Consider the following 14,254-nt stretch of genomic DNA (forward strand, 5'->3'; position numbering starts at 1 on the left):
CTTTGTGGGTCTCACATTTTTTAGCTCATTTTAAACAAGTAATTTTGACTTCTATATCTGAATAAATTTACTTACATTTTCCTATCTTTGCAGCTTATTTACAGCTTGGTTCTATTCATTTATTCTTTCAGTATTCAGTGAGGATTTACTGGGTGCCAGGCACTCACCCAGGCTCCCAAAATCACAAAATTTTAAATCTGCAAGCAATCTTGAAGATAAAAATAAATGAAAATTAATATTTATAGTCAAAAACTAAAAATCTAAAGCAGCTATATCTGATTCTTAGTTTATCCCCGGAAATAAGTTAAATCTGTTATTTCCCTTTGCATCATATATACCATTGGTTTTGCTTTCTAAAAGTATTTAAAAATCACTTGATATTGCTAGGCAGACCCTATTTCAGATCACATATAAAGAGAATAATAATATGGACAAAGTATTAGTTCCCAGTAGCTGAAAAAAAAGCCCATAGATGTAATGAGTCAAGAATCTATAATTTCATATTTCTGAAGGTTAAACATCCTTTTCTCTTTAAATCTAAACCTGTTTGGGGGCCATGCCAAAGGTGTATTTCCCATTCCAATGGGAACGTAACACACTATAACTGTCAATAAATATTCCTGTTGCTCTCCTTTCTAAAGCCCAAGGTAGATACCGTTGCCATCACAGAGGCTGCAAACAGTCGGGCAGGAGTCTGCTATGTCCTCTCCACCCCCTCCCCCCCGAAAAGATATATATAGCCATCCAATGGCTTTTTGTTACCGGAAATTCTAGCAGCCTGTCCAATATTTGAAAAATATTTATTTGCTGAATCTATATAGCAAGCAAAGGCCTATATACAAGGCCGAGCTAGCAGAAGTAAATACAACGAAAGTGTCTATTTTCACAAACTAAATTTGGGCATAGATAGGTATTATTGAGGAGAAAATACAAAATAGAAACACACCCTAAACAAATGAGTTAATACATATATCAATACACATACTAGTTTTTAAGCCATGGAAAAATACTAAGAGATGTTGTCTATTTTATTAGTCAAAAAAAGAGTAGCTATAGTCACTGTTGTAGTAATTAATGATAAAGATATCAGGAGCTGGTACCATATTTTTTAAAAAAAAGACAAAAAGCAGCAGGGTAAACAATGAGGGTAGGGTGTAAAAGGCCATAAGTGAACGCATGATAGCAACGTAGTAGAGAAATCCCTTAAAGGAATGGCCTTTGAAATGCAAATTAAAAACTATTTTGAGATCCCAGTCAGATGGCTAAGAAAAGAAAGAAGTGAAGACAAACGGTGGTAAAGATGAACAGAACCATGCACTGTTGGTGGGATGGCAAACGTGCCAATACTAGGAAAATCAGTGTGGCGGTTCATCCAAAAACTAGAAATGGATCTGCCCTATGACCCAACTACACACTTCTGGACATACATTCAAAGGACTCTGTCCTCCTATGGAGACTCCTGCTCATCCATGTCCATCACTGCTCTGTTCATAACAGCCAGGAACTGGAAACAGCCTCCAACTACTGAACAATGAAAATTCCTATGCGCTATAACATTTTATTCAACTGTAAAGAAAAATGAAACTGCAGGTAATGGATATAATAGGAAAAAATATACTGAGTGATATAATCTAGACCCACTCATATGTGGACCTTAGTGTCAAATCTTTGAATTTAGTTGTTGTTCCTGCTGTTTTTACCTTGCAATATCTGTAGAATCCAGGAAACAAGAGAGGACTAACTGGTGGGGAGGGAAAAGATCTTACAGAGGGGGAACAGTAGAGCATATGTGGAGGGGGAAGGAGGACATTGAGAAGGTTTAGGTGGAGAAATGAAGAGTAGGGTAGAAAATGGAGGGTAACTAACACTAAAAGTGTTTGGGAAATCCATGTGGAAAGCTATAAGCTTCTTACATATTATTTTTCATATAAAAGAGTTTCATGGAAATTACACAGAGGCCACAGAAGTCAATGCCAAGTATCAGATACTTCCCCTTAAATTGTTGGTCAGGAGTGAACTGGAGATACTCCCCAAAACAGGTTGTTGGTATTGTTCTTCGATGCCCACGAGAACATGATGGTCTAGTCACAGGACATGGAGAAGTCAAGTCCACACTGCCTATGAAGCTTCTTCCCTGCCACACAAGGTGCTTTTCAAGGCAGCTGAAGGCGAAAGGCCACCAAAGTCTTACCCAGCTTTGAACCCTGAAAGTTACAATAACCACTGGCATGGCAAGGTACGGCCGTAGGTGCAACAGTGGCTCAAATGCTATGGGAATAACCACCTGCTTTCTGACTGGACTTAAGGTCTGCTCCATGGGGGAAACACTCGTCAGATACTGTAAATCTGGCCAGGAATGGCTAAGAATGCTAGGAGTAAATCAACTATCATTATCTTGTTAAGTCTAGTATTAAATGCTTTCTGTATTTGTATCCCTACACACATAGATTACAGCTTCCAGACTTCATCAGAGAAGTTGCTATGTATAGTGGACAGCAACAAATGCAGAAAATCAGAGTTGGTGCAGGTGCAGAGAATAAGTGTCTATGGAATACACAGCCCTAAATGGGATATCTCTGTCATGCCCACTCCTGCAAATACTCAGGGGAGAAGAGGCAGAAAGAATCTGAGCTAGAGGATGGCAGAAAAACAGTGTCTTCTGGACTGCTGCTCTCATGACCTCTTGGCAGCTCTGGCTGCCTGTACAGACCTGCACAAGATCTAGCTAGCCCACACCCCAGCACAGAGAGCCTGGGGGGGCCATTAGTCTCAAAACAACCTGGGAGTCCACTAACAACAGTTGATGGCTACAGAGAGAGGGAGAGTCAGGGTTTTTGTTAAGAGTGTGCTCCGTGGGGTGTGGATCTCTCCTGCTGATCACCTACACCCTTAACCATACAAATAGAAGCAATACAAACTAGACTAGGTGAGTTCAAAAAAAAAAAAAGGACATGAAGTTGAGTGGAGCTGGGAGGTGGTTCTGTGAGGAGTTAGTGGGAGGAGTAAGGAAAACAGGATCAAAATGTGTTGAATGCATGTAGGAGATTCTCAAAGAATAAAACATATTTAAAAATATATATACACACACACAAAGAATATCCTAAGAATTAAAATAATAAAAACTCTAGGCAAGAATAAAGAGCAAAGATACATCAAGGAAGAAAAATGAGAATCTCTGTGTAGTCAAAGCACAACAGACTAGAAAGGCACAGTGTGGCCAGTGAGGAAGAGTGGGTGGGTGTTCATGGGAGTTGTTACTCAGACAAAATCATGTGGTTGAGGATGCAGTAAGGAATGTGAAGTTTACTAGTTACAGAGGTGCCATTGGGGGATCACAGGCAGAAGAAATTTAACAGCTCATTCACACAATGAGATCACTCTAAATAAGAAATAAAATGTCAGAAGGGCAAAGGAGCTAGCTCACAGGTAGACTGGCAAGGAGCTCAGACCAAGTTCATGGTGAGCTCTACCTAGGTCATCATAATGGAGATACCGACAGGGGTTTAGGCTGGAGTGGAATATGCAGGAATGTAATGGGAACGTGCTTACGGAGTGCACAGGAGACTTGTAGAAGCCTGAATACTGAGTGACTCTCCCATTTGGATTTTGGTTTCAACAGCTGATTGAGGTGACAGGTTATCCTATTTACATAGAAATGACAGCATGTCTGAGTGGCAGAATCCATTTTTGGCAACACATATGTAAGCTCTCAGTTCAATTACAGAATAAAATGTTCAAGTTCTATGCCAGTGTTTATAAATTAAGCTTATTAAAAGTGCCTTCTTCGTGAAAGAAACAGTCATACCTTATATATTGACATTAGATAAAATAAAGAATTTAAAATAAGAATAAAACATGTATCTTCATGCTATACAACTACATAGTAACGTAGTGGCCTTTGGCAGGCACGATAAAAACAGAAAGCCTCCACATACATTTCAAAACAAAAATGCATTTGCTTTATTTCTTCTAAGTAAGGTGCCAGGCTATGTCAATTACAGATGTTGGTTTTCTGACACTGAGCTCCCCCTGCTGGTTATTCCCCACCTTGAGTCATGCACCATTAAAAAGCAACCAGTTTAACAAGAATGTAGCCTCCAACATTAAGTGAAAAAATTAGGAGAGGCTACGGTAACATTGTCTTTTATTTATAGTCACAATTTGGTGAACTTACCCATACGCGAGGAACTGAATTAAACATTTTTACATATTACTTTATTAAACTTTAAAAACAATTTTGTGGTGTTTCCAGAACTTGCCACTTCTAATGAGCAATGAATCTTATTGCAGAGAGGCTACATGCCAAACCTGTGGTCACAGAGGTGAGATGGATTTTCAGACTCTTGGGCGACAAACTTGGTCTACCGGTTTAACAACAAAGACCTGGGAAAATGTAACTCTAAATCAGAAAACTGATGCGCTTCCGCTCTCCTCAGATTTAGAAAATCTTTTGACCTCTCAGTTAGACTGCTGGAATGAAATGTTGCTATCTGCCTAGCAAACTGGCCATCACATGGCAAAGAGTCACCAAGGGTGGGAGCAATGTTCTTATCAACTTCACTTAAATCACTTAAATTCTAACACAGGAGACTATTTCTTTAGTGCTAACGAAGCAAAATGTCTATCTAATAAATTCTTTGAAAATTTAAATATTTCAACTGTGATAGATACCAAAAAATCTTTTATGGGATTCCTAACAGTGGGAGAGGGTATCTCTGACTCTTTTGCTCCTACTGTGTTGCATCCAGTTCTGATATGAGAGTTCGTGCCCTGCTTGATTGATACCCCTGGGAGGCCTGTTCTTTCCTTAAGGGAAACAGATATGGGATATCCTTCTGTAGATGCGTTGCTTTTATTGGTTAATGAATAAAGCTGTTCTGGCCAATGGCTTAGCAGAATAAAGCCAGGAGGAAACTCTAAACAGAGAAAGAGAGAGTATGAGTTGAAGGAATCATCATGTATCTGCCAAAGGAGAAAGACGTCAGAACATTACCACACAGCCTCATGGTGATACACAGATTGCTAAGGGAGTAGAGGCTGTGGTTGGGGTATATTGTAGCAGAGAAGAATAAACTGAAAGAAAGAAATAAAAGAACGAGAGAAAGAAAAAACTTTACTTCCAAAATGAAACATGTCTTCATTAAATATCAAAAATTTCAGTATTCTGAAATTATATCCTTAAAATCTGTATCAGGATTAATTTTCTATAAAGGCAGCATAGAAAATTATAAGGTGAAACTGATAATAACTAAATATAAAAAATGAGACATTAATAAGTAAAATATATCATAAAACTGTAAGCCAAAGTTGAAGAATAAGACTGAAATTTTCCACCCAACACACCATCAGTAACAATATTTTTAATCCTAACAAAGGGAAAATTAAAATAATTTTATAGAAAATGGTTCACAAACACAATTATTTTTAATATGAAACATTCCCAACAATTATAAAAATGAGATGTTCATTTTTTTTAAAGATAAGGAACTGACTAGTGAATGCTTTGTTATATATAGATCTATCCTCAAACAAGTATAAAATATCTATTATCCATTGCATACTCAAACTTCAGCTAAGAGAGTGATGCTGAAACAAAATATGAGATTTTGGTTGGTTTTAGTTTTCTTTTGAGACAAGATTGTGTCTAGCTATGTAGCTGGCCTTGAATTCACAGTATCACCGCTTCAGTCTCCAGAGTAGCTGGGAGTATCAGCAAATGCACTGCACCCAGCCTAAAAGGAAACACTTCAAACACATCCATGCTGCCCACTTTAAGTGAAGTCAGTTGACAGGTGCGCTCTTGCCCCTACAGAACTGATTCTGGTGTCATGGCCTCCTCTTCTCCCGAGGGATTCTGGATTCTATGTTAGATGGTTTTCTGAATCACATTCCTACATTAGCTGTTGTACAGTCATCAAGGGTCCCATAGTATGTGCTTGACAGTGGTCACACAGTGTCAGCGTGCAAGCATCTGGTATACATCTAATTAAGGCTAAATATAATGAAAAATACTTTTACTGCACTATGAATTGCCTTCTTTTATATGACTTCATCTTACATTTTACTTTTACCTTTGAGATGCTTACAAAGTAATTGCTCAAGAGGCTCAGGAGTAGAAGCTACACATACAGGGCATGGTCTACAAACAGTTTTTATATGGTCTTCATATCTTGTTACAATCTCAACTTTCCTGGTTGTAATTTTATATTTTGCTGAATTTTACTGTCTTTAGCTACCTGGGATGGTCTGTGGAATAAGGCAGGGGTGAGAGTTAACTAACAGCACTCACAGCCTTGTAATGGTATGCTCCTTACGGTCAGAGCGACCAGAGGTCTGACTAAGCATCTGAAGCTGTGGCATGCCTCCTGTGATCTTTAGACTCCTACAGTTGTTCCACTGGGCTGCCGTTCTCAGAAATAATAAAGCTGAGCAGTGGGCATCAGCACTTTCACACCTCCAGTCAATCAGCTAATGGACTCCATGCAAAATGAGATCGACGCTGGAACATCCCCTGTATTCTAATCCCAAATCAAATTGTACAGCTTGCTTGGCACAAAGGCAACTGTTTCTGGCTCAAAGTGGGAAAGAGGCAATATTCCCACAAATCAGCCAAGAAGCCCATAAGAAATGACACAGTTAAATTAGACTTTCATATTCCTATGGTGAGCAAAAGGCCAGCACTTTTCACGATACGGCAGACCTTGCTTGCTTTATTCTCTATCTACCCAAAACCTGAAGAACTTGCACTAATTATCCTGTCAGCATAAAAATATAGTACGACTTCCAAAATAGAAACAATTATGATTTAATTCCAAAGTACAACTTTCTAAATTATAATGAGCAACCACTAAATTAAAATGAAACCTCTAAATTGTATGCTGTCATCAAATGCTAGAAAGTGTGTAGGCATTCATTTCTGTTTTTCTGCCGTGAAAAACCTGAATCAACTTGTCTGTACAGCTATATCCATATAATCTTCATTTCTAAAACACAGGAAGCCTCATGGCTTCCCTCCTAACATAAGCTGTCTGGCTGAATACATTTTATCATACTAACACAAGTACACAAACGAAAGGGGACAGTAAATATTCACTGCATCGTATCGGGAAAGATGGCCAAAAGGTCTAATCCCATATTTACCTAATCTTATTAGCTATAATACAAGAATCAAATCCTTAAAAAGATAAAATGATACTTAAATTGATTACAATTAAAGTCTACATATTTTATTATACACAAAGTCAGAATAAAATGTATATCAGTACTTTCGTGATGATCTGAATTCAGCTCTAGCCATTCAAGCATGAGTGAACAACAGGAGATTCATAAAGCAATTTTCCTCTCGCCTGTACTAGGGTTTGATCAATATAAAAAATATTGAATGCTTTATAATTAATAAAATTGGAAAGGGCTTTTAACATCAAAATATACAGACATTTTTAATAGTTAAATACTGCTAGCATAAGCTGCAGGTAAATACCAATGATGTAATTTACAACAAACTAAAGTAACCGTATATAGAGTCTATACTCATTGGTAGCACTCCTTAGCCCCATAAAGGCCACAATAAATTAAAACATTTCAGATTTCTTTTTTCTTTCTACTTTCCTTTCTGTTGCTGCAATACGAACCTTGTGACCAAAAGCAACTTAGGAGAAGAAAATATGTGTTTGGCTTACACTTCCAAGATAAAATCCAACACGGAGGGAAAGGAGGGCAGACACTGCAGCAGTAACCTGAAGCAGAAAGCATGAAGGGAGGTGCCTGGTGACCCCCTCCTTGGTCACGGGCTGAGGATCACGCTCAGCTAGATTCTTCAGAGTCTATGACCACCTGTGCAGTGGGCTGAATTTGTCAGCATCTAATAATAATGAAGACAATCCCCACAGTCCCATCTGACATAGGCAAAGCCCAGGCTCAGGCATCCCTCTTGGATGGCCCCAGGTTGTATAAAACTAAAAAAGGATCCTAAATTATTGTGTATATTTTCCACTTCATTTTATCCTATTAAACACTTCCCAATAAAAGCTTTTGGGATACAACAATACTTTAGTATCAACTGAATAATTCCATAGAAACAGATTTTATTAAAATAGCAATTTATTCCTTGATATAAAACTTGAACCAAACCAACTAAATTTTCTTAAATACGTAATTCACAAATTGTTGCCATGGGGTAGAGTATATTGAACCATAAAGCAAAATTTTGACACCTGTAAGTAAACCCTTTGATAACATTTAACAGTTGTAATTGAGACTGTAAACAGTCAGTGCCTATTGCCTATAAAGTCGTACCGTCTGCACTTACAGTTCAACAATGTAACAAATTAAAGTTTGTGGGGAGGGATTAATAAGAATCAAAAACCTGGAGAGCAGAGGAGGGAAGACAAACGGGTCGTAAGATAGAGCCCGGTCTCAAGCAAGACCTGTGGGAGAAGAGGCTGAGAAGAGGAAATGAGGAGCACTCTATAGTCCCAGCTGTCCTTGCCCTCGTCCTCACAGCCTCTATTAGATTTTCTTTACCTACCTCCAGCTTCAGCGTTCTCTGCGTCTCTGTACCACCTATCTTCCTCCCTTTGCTCTAGCAACTTTCTTTCGCTCACCATTTCCTGTACAAGTACTTACGTATATTTTTCCTTTGTCTTCTTTCTTAATTTCTCTTTAATGTCTATGAGACAAAGGACTGGGCTGAAATGAAACCTTTTCCTCCAAAACTGAACTTTAATTTGTACCACGCAATTTATCTTCTACAGAGTTTGCTGCAGAGTAAGAACAGTGTTCGGTTTCATAACAAACATGCCTATCTTTTGTTTTTGTTTGATTTTTATTTTGCTTACTTTGCTTTGTTGCTGCTGTTGTTCTGCGAGAGGGGACCTTGCTATGTAAGCAGACCTGCCTGCCTTCGACTCACGGTGTTCCTGACTCAGCCTCCTAGACGCTGGATCACAGGGCTTCACCACACCCGATTTACGCCTAATGTTTTAAGAGGAACCAAATAGAGAAAAAAACGAGACAATTAACTAAAACAGGACTATTTGGAAAGACTAAGCCTAGTGACTCACAGGAACTAAACTTCTCCAATGACAGCTAAAGTTCTGCCTTGATCACTGTCACTGTATCCAGTCTCATTTGTCCCCTTTATCCCCTCTGATCTCTGTACAGATGCCACTTTTTCAGGGGAGTCTTCCTTGACCTCTCTACACACATATTGTTCACACCCATCTACTGCCACTAGTTGCTGCATTTTTCCCAAAGAATTCCCCCCGAGACATACTCTGTGTTTAATTGCTTATATGTTGTCTCTACCAATGAGAAAAAGACCCTGGCGGCGCTATGGTAGTTTGAATGAGAAATGGCCCATACCTCATACAGCTGGCCCCAGGTGGTGACACTGTTTTGAGGGTTTGTACCTGGCCTCACTTCCTGCTCACTCTGCAGGAGTCCCGTGTGAGGATGAGAATGTGACCAGGCAGCTCCTGTCCATGCCTTCCCTGCCAAGACCTCCCTCTCTTGAACTGCTAGCTAAAGCAAACCTTTTCTCCCAGTGTTGCTGTCGTATGGGTTTTCCCTCACAGTAACAGAAAAGCAGCCGATACAAGCACACGAAATGATGTTTCTTGCTCGTGTCTGTGCTCTACGGCTCCACACCGGCACTAAGAGGCTGCTCTCGCTTCACTTCTTTTGCTGTGATAGAATGTCCTCACAGAAAGCGGCTCTGGAGAAAGGAGGCTTAGCTCTGCTCATGGGTCCAGACTTCGCCCATTACTGCCGAACACTGCAGAGAGCTGGAGGGAGCTGGAGGGAGCTGGCCACACCACGTCCATGCTCAGCAGTGAGACATGAATGCACACACGTTCACTTGTTTGCTAGCTTACTTGGCTCAATCTTTCCACTCATATAGTCCAGGAACCCCTTCCAAGGGAATGGTGCCAGCCACAACGGGACAGATTGCCCCAGAACAAATATCTAAGACCGTCCCTCACAGACATGCTCAACCCAATGAAGACAATCCATCACTGAGAGTCTCTTCTCAGGATTTTCTAGATCACATCAAGTTGAAAACTAAAAGCAACCATCATAACACCTGACCATCAATAAATACCTACTTATTGAATGAATAAGTAGAAAAAGAATCACTGTGTATACACTATTATAAAATTAATTCTATGATTCATTTCATAAAACAAGCAAAGTGTATGCATCAGACAGCATCGTATGTTCTTCCATTTATGTAAAAAAGAACAGGAGGCATATAATTTACATGCATGCTTCTATTTGCAGATAATGCTCCAGAAAATTACTTCTGAGGAAGAGAATTAGGGAATAAGTAAGGAACTCAGACCCATGTACAAGCTCACGTGCAAATACTGCTATTTAAAGGCATTACAGGAGATTTTTGCTTTATCAGGTAGGAACACACAGCATAATCCTTCATAAATCTAACTCAATCTTACAGAGAGTATATACTAGCGAACACATAAACGAACTAAGATGCAACTCTCAAAAAGAATAAAGTAGAGCTACTTATTTTACAGTGCTTTCAATATATAAAATAAATTTATACTTATTACCTCTTTTCAGTAGCTATGGAATGGAAAACTCGGAAGTTTAAGGAGCCTGACTATACTTACAGCTCAGACAGAAAAGCCACTCAGTCTTCTGAGTCCTGGTCTGGCACTCTTCTCAGTATACCATATTCGGTGAGCAAGGCTCAAAATGAAGATTTATATCAATGATTGAAAGAAAATGTACCTCACAATGATAAAGATGAAACTCTCAACAGCACTGTCAATAGGCTTTGATTAATCTTAGAGCTGTTTAGTGTTCTAGGCATAAGACTGAAACATCAGACACTGCTGTGAAAAACACTACTGAGTCCTAGTGACAGGCAATCCTTATGAAGTCAGATATTTCACAGGCTAAAATGTAGCATAACAAGACTGTTACTACTGCTGTTCAACTAAGAACAGCTACTCAATATGTGCAGAGAAGATAAATACATGTGTGTCTCCGTCTATCAAAGGGCTTTACACGAAACGTTAATTTCGGAAATATCAAAGTGAAGCCAGTTCTCTTACAGGAGAGTGAAACATGTTTTAGAAGTAGGAAGGCCTTCTGTGGCCGCCTTCATCTCTAGACACACAGACCTGACATCCGAGTGGCCTTTCATCAAGGTCACTGGATTTGGTCCAAAGCTGTCATGAAATAAAACAAACAGGTAATCTGGGAAGAAAAGGAAGTATAATTCCTCAATTCAACAGATACTGAAATAAAGCTTATTATATTCACTACTAGACTAGACAATAATAAACAAACTAAAGAGAAGCCTTTGATATACAAACAGTAACGCCAGCAGCTTGTATTTACTTGGATATCAGAAAATTCTGATGTTTGCAGAACTCTACAAGGGGACTTCTAACCTGACTCGGACGCTACAGTGTTCTCATCTCAAGAGCCAGAACTGAGGCACAATACAAATAAGTTATCCTCTTGGCTATGGGAAGTAGACAAAATTGCCGGGGAGAAAATTGGGATCTTGGGGGTGGGGTGGGATGGGGGTAAGGGGAGATGGGGAGAGAAAAGGGAGAAGGGGAGAATGGGGGGAACTTGGGGAAAAAGGAGGATTGGGATAAAGGAAGGTTGGATAGGGGAGCACGGAAGCACAATTCTTAGTTAAGGGAGCCACCTTAGGGTTGGCAAGAGACTTGAACCTAGAGTGGCTCCCAGGAGCCCAAGCCGAGGTCCCCAGTTAGTTCCTTGGGCAGCTGAGGATAGGGAACCTGAAATGACCCTAGCCTATAGCAATACTGACGAATATCTTGCATATCATCATAGAACCTTCATCTGGTGATGGATGGAGATAGAGACAGAGACCCACACTGGAGCACTGGACTGAGCTCCCAAGGTCCCAATGAGGAGCAGAAGGAGGGAGAACATGAGCAAAGAAGTCGGGACCACGAGGGGTGCACCCACCCACTGAGACAGTGGAGCTGATCTACTGGGAGCTCACCAAGGCCAGCTGGACTGTGACTGAAAAAGCATGGGTTAAAACTGGACTCTCTGAACATGGCGAACTGAACATGGCGAACAATGAGGGCTGATGAGAAGCCAAGGACAATGGCACGGGTTTTGATCCTACGCAATGTGCTGGCTTTGTGGGAGCCTAGCCAGTTTGGATGTTCACCTTCCTAGATATGGACAGAGGGGGGAGGACCTAGGACTTACCACAGGGCAGGGAACCCTGACTGCTCTTTGGACTAGAGAGGGAGGGGGAGAGGAGTGGGAGGAGGGGGAGAAGGGTGGGAAGAGGGGGAGAAGGGTGGGAAGAGGGGGAGGGAAATGGGAGGCTGGGAGGAGGTGGAAACTTGTTTTTTTTTCTTCCTTTTCTCAATAAAAAAAATAAAAAAAACAAAAAAAAAAACAAATAAGTCCTCGGTTCACCAAGAAGCTGCCCTTTGCATTGCCCAAACAGTATCCTTTGTGTTAATGTCTCCTACTTTCAGAAGGGAGTGTGAGAGGAGGAGAAACAGGTATATAGATAGGTAGGCAGAAAGGTACAGATAAATGATAGATAGAAAGATAGACAGACAGACAACAGCTGTATTTAAATCTGGATCTAGCACACGAGAGAAAATATGACGCTGTCTCTTCTTTTCCCCCATGTCCCTTCTTGTCCTTCTGCCCCTTAGGCCCCTTTCCCCTCACACACAGTCTAACTTATTTTATAATGCTATTCATAAAACAATGTTTAAGTAGCCATTTGGGGGAAAAACATTTAAGCCTTATAATTTTTATTTTCAACTATTGAAAATATATAACTATTAGCTGAAAAAAGTCAAAGAATGCAAAAATTTCACCAAACAAGTGGGAGTATTAACAACAAGAGCTGTGCCAGAAGTATTCCTTCCTCATAAATATACTGCAAAACATTTCATTGGCATCAATTTGTGGGATTGCTTAAGTAATTTGTAAAATATTAACCTATTATTTTAAACTACATATAATATAGAGTGTTCCTTTTGAAAACCTGATAAATTTTTAAATGAAGGCCTTACTAAATTTTCATTTTGGTTTACTTTGATTTGAGATGGAGTTCTCTATGGTCCCATGATGTCTACACTTGCCGTCATCTTGCTGGAGTCTCTCAAGTAAGAAATGGATAGAAGGGCATTCCACTACCACCTGACAAAATTTTAATTTTTAGATAAAAATTTAGTAAAGGCATTGTTTCAATGTGTATATAAGATATTTATAATCACTATTTCAGTTACTGAAGACAATAAACTGGGCAGAACTATTTTAAACAAGCAAGGCAGTGTCACTGGTTACAAATCACACAGATGAGGGAAGAAAAGAAAGGTAGGTAGGTAGGTAGGTAGGTAGGTAGGTAGGTAGGTAGGTAAGTAGATAGATAGATAGATAGATAGATAGATAGATAGATAGATAGATCGATCTAATAGAAATGGACGGACAGATAGAGTAATATATACTAGCCATTGAGCAGATAATCAAACTAAAATTAAACAGAATTTTAAGTTTGCAAATCTGAACAAACTAGGAATAAAAGAATTTAAGCTAGGTCATTCTTTTGTACTGTGGAAGAAAGCAAACACACTGTCGATCTAAGGCAAACAGGTTCATGGTTGTGGAGAAAGAGTCAAGGCACGGCTTTCTCCTCATTCTTACTTCCATCTTTAAATGATACCCTACCTTCCTGCTGCCTCCCAGGAATAAAAACAACTGCAATCTGTCCTTTCAGCTTTGAAGGCAAGAGAAGCGCTCTCTGTCCTCTGACTCTATGGGTGGCTCCTGAAGTGCTCTCCAGGTGACCTGAAGTGACTGACAGCTAAGCCTATTCTGCACTTACAAATAAGTTCAATAGAACCTGCATGCTAACAAGAGTGATGTTTGTTGCAGCAAACCAGAATTAGTTTTGTACTCACTTATTACCCAGACACTTCTCTGTCAGCACCGGATGGCTCTAGAGCTTACCATTGATGTGACCGATCGCGCATCTTCTTCGTAATTCACCACAGGAGGCGGTTCTTTCCCATCATTTTCTTGTACTTTTTGCTCCAATAATTCTTTCTGTGCTGCACACTTTGCCTCAGTGCATCTCAACTGCTGGACTGACTGTTTCAACTCTTCAAGTGCCTGTTTTTGCCCCAGAAGAAGCACAATGCTACAACAGAATAAAATAAATAGACATTATTTCAACTCAAGAAGTAAAAGCATTAATGGAAAAGTGTGTGTG

The 14,254-nt window shown here is 39.7% G+C and overlaps 1 protein-coding gene across 3 annotated transcripts in view; it reads right to left on the reverse strand.

Annotated features, from left to right (window-relative positions):
• Fer (FER tyrosine kinase) overlaps positions 1 to 14,254 on the reverse strand; it is a 328,203-nt gene that overhangs the window by 207,133 nt on the left and 106,816 nt on the right. For all 3 annotated transcript variants that reach the window (XM_075952223.1, XM_075952224.1, XM_075952225.1), the window contains one exon: positions 13,993 to 14,182. In XM_075952223.1, the coding sequence (XP_075808338.1) occupies positions 13,993 to 14,182 (190 nt within the window). The remainder of the gene's footprint in view (positions 1 to 13,992; positions 14,183 to 14,254) is intronic.

This window comes from Microtus pennsylvanicus, chromosome 17 (assembly GCF_037038515.1).
Source record: "Microtus pennsylvanicus isolate mMicPen1 chromosome 17, mMicPen1.hap1, whole genome shotgun sequence".
NCBI lineage: Eukaryota > Metazoa > Chordata > Mammalia > Rodentia > Cricetidae > Microtus > Microtus pennsylvanicus.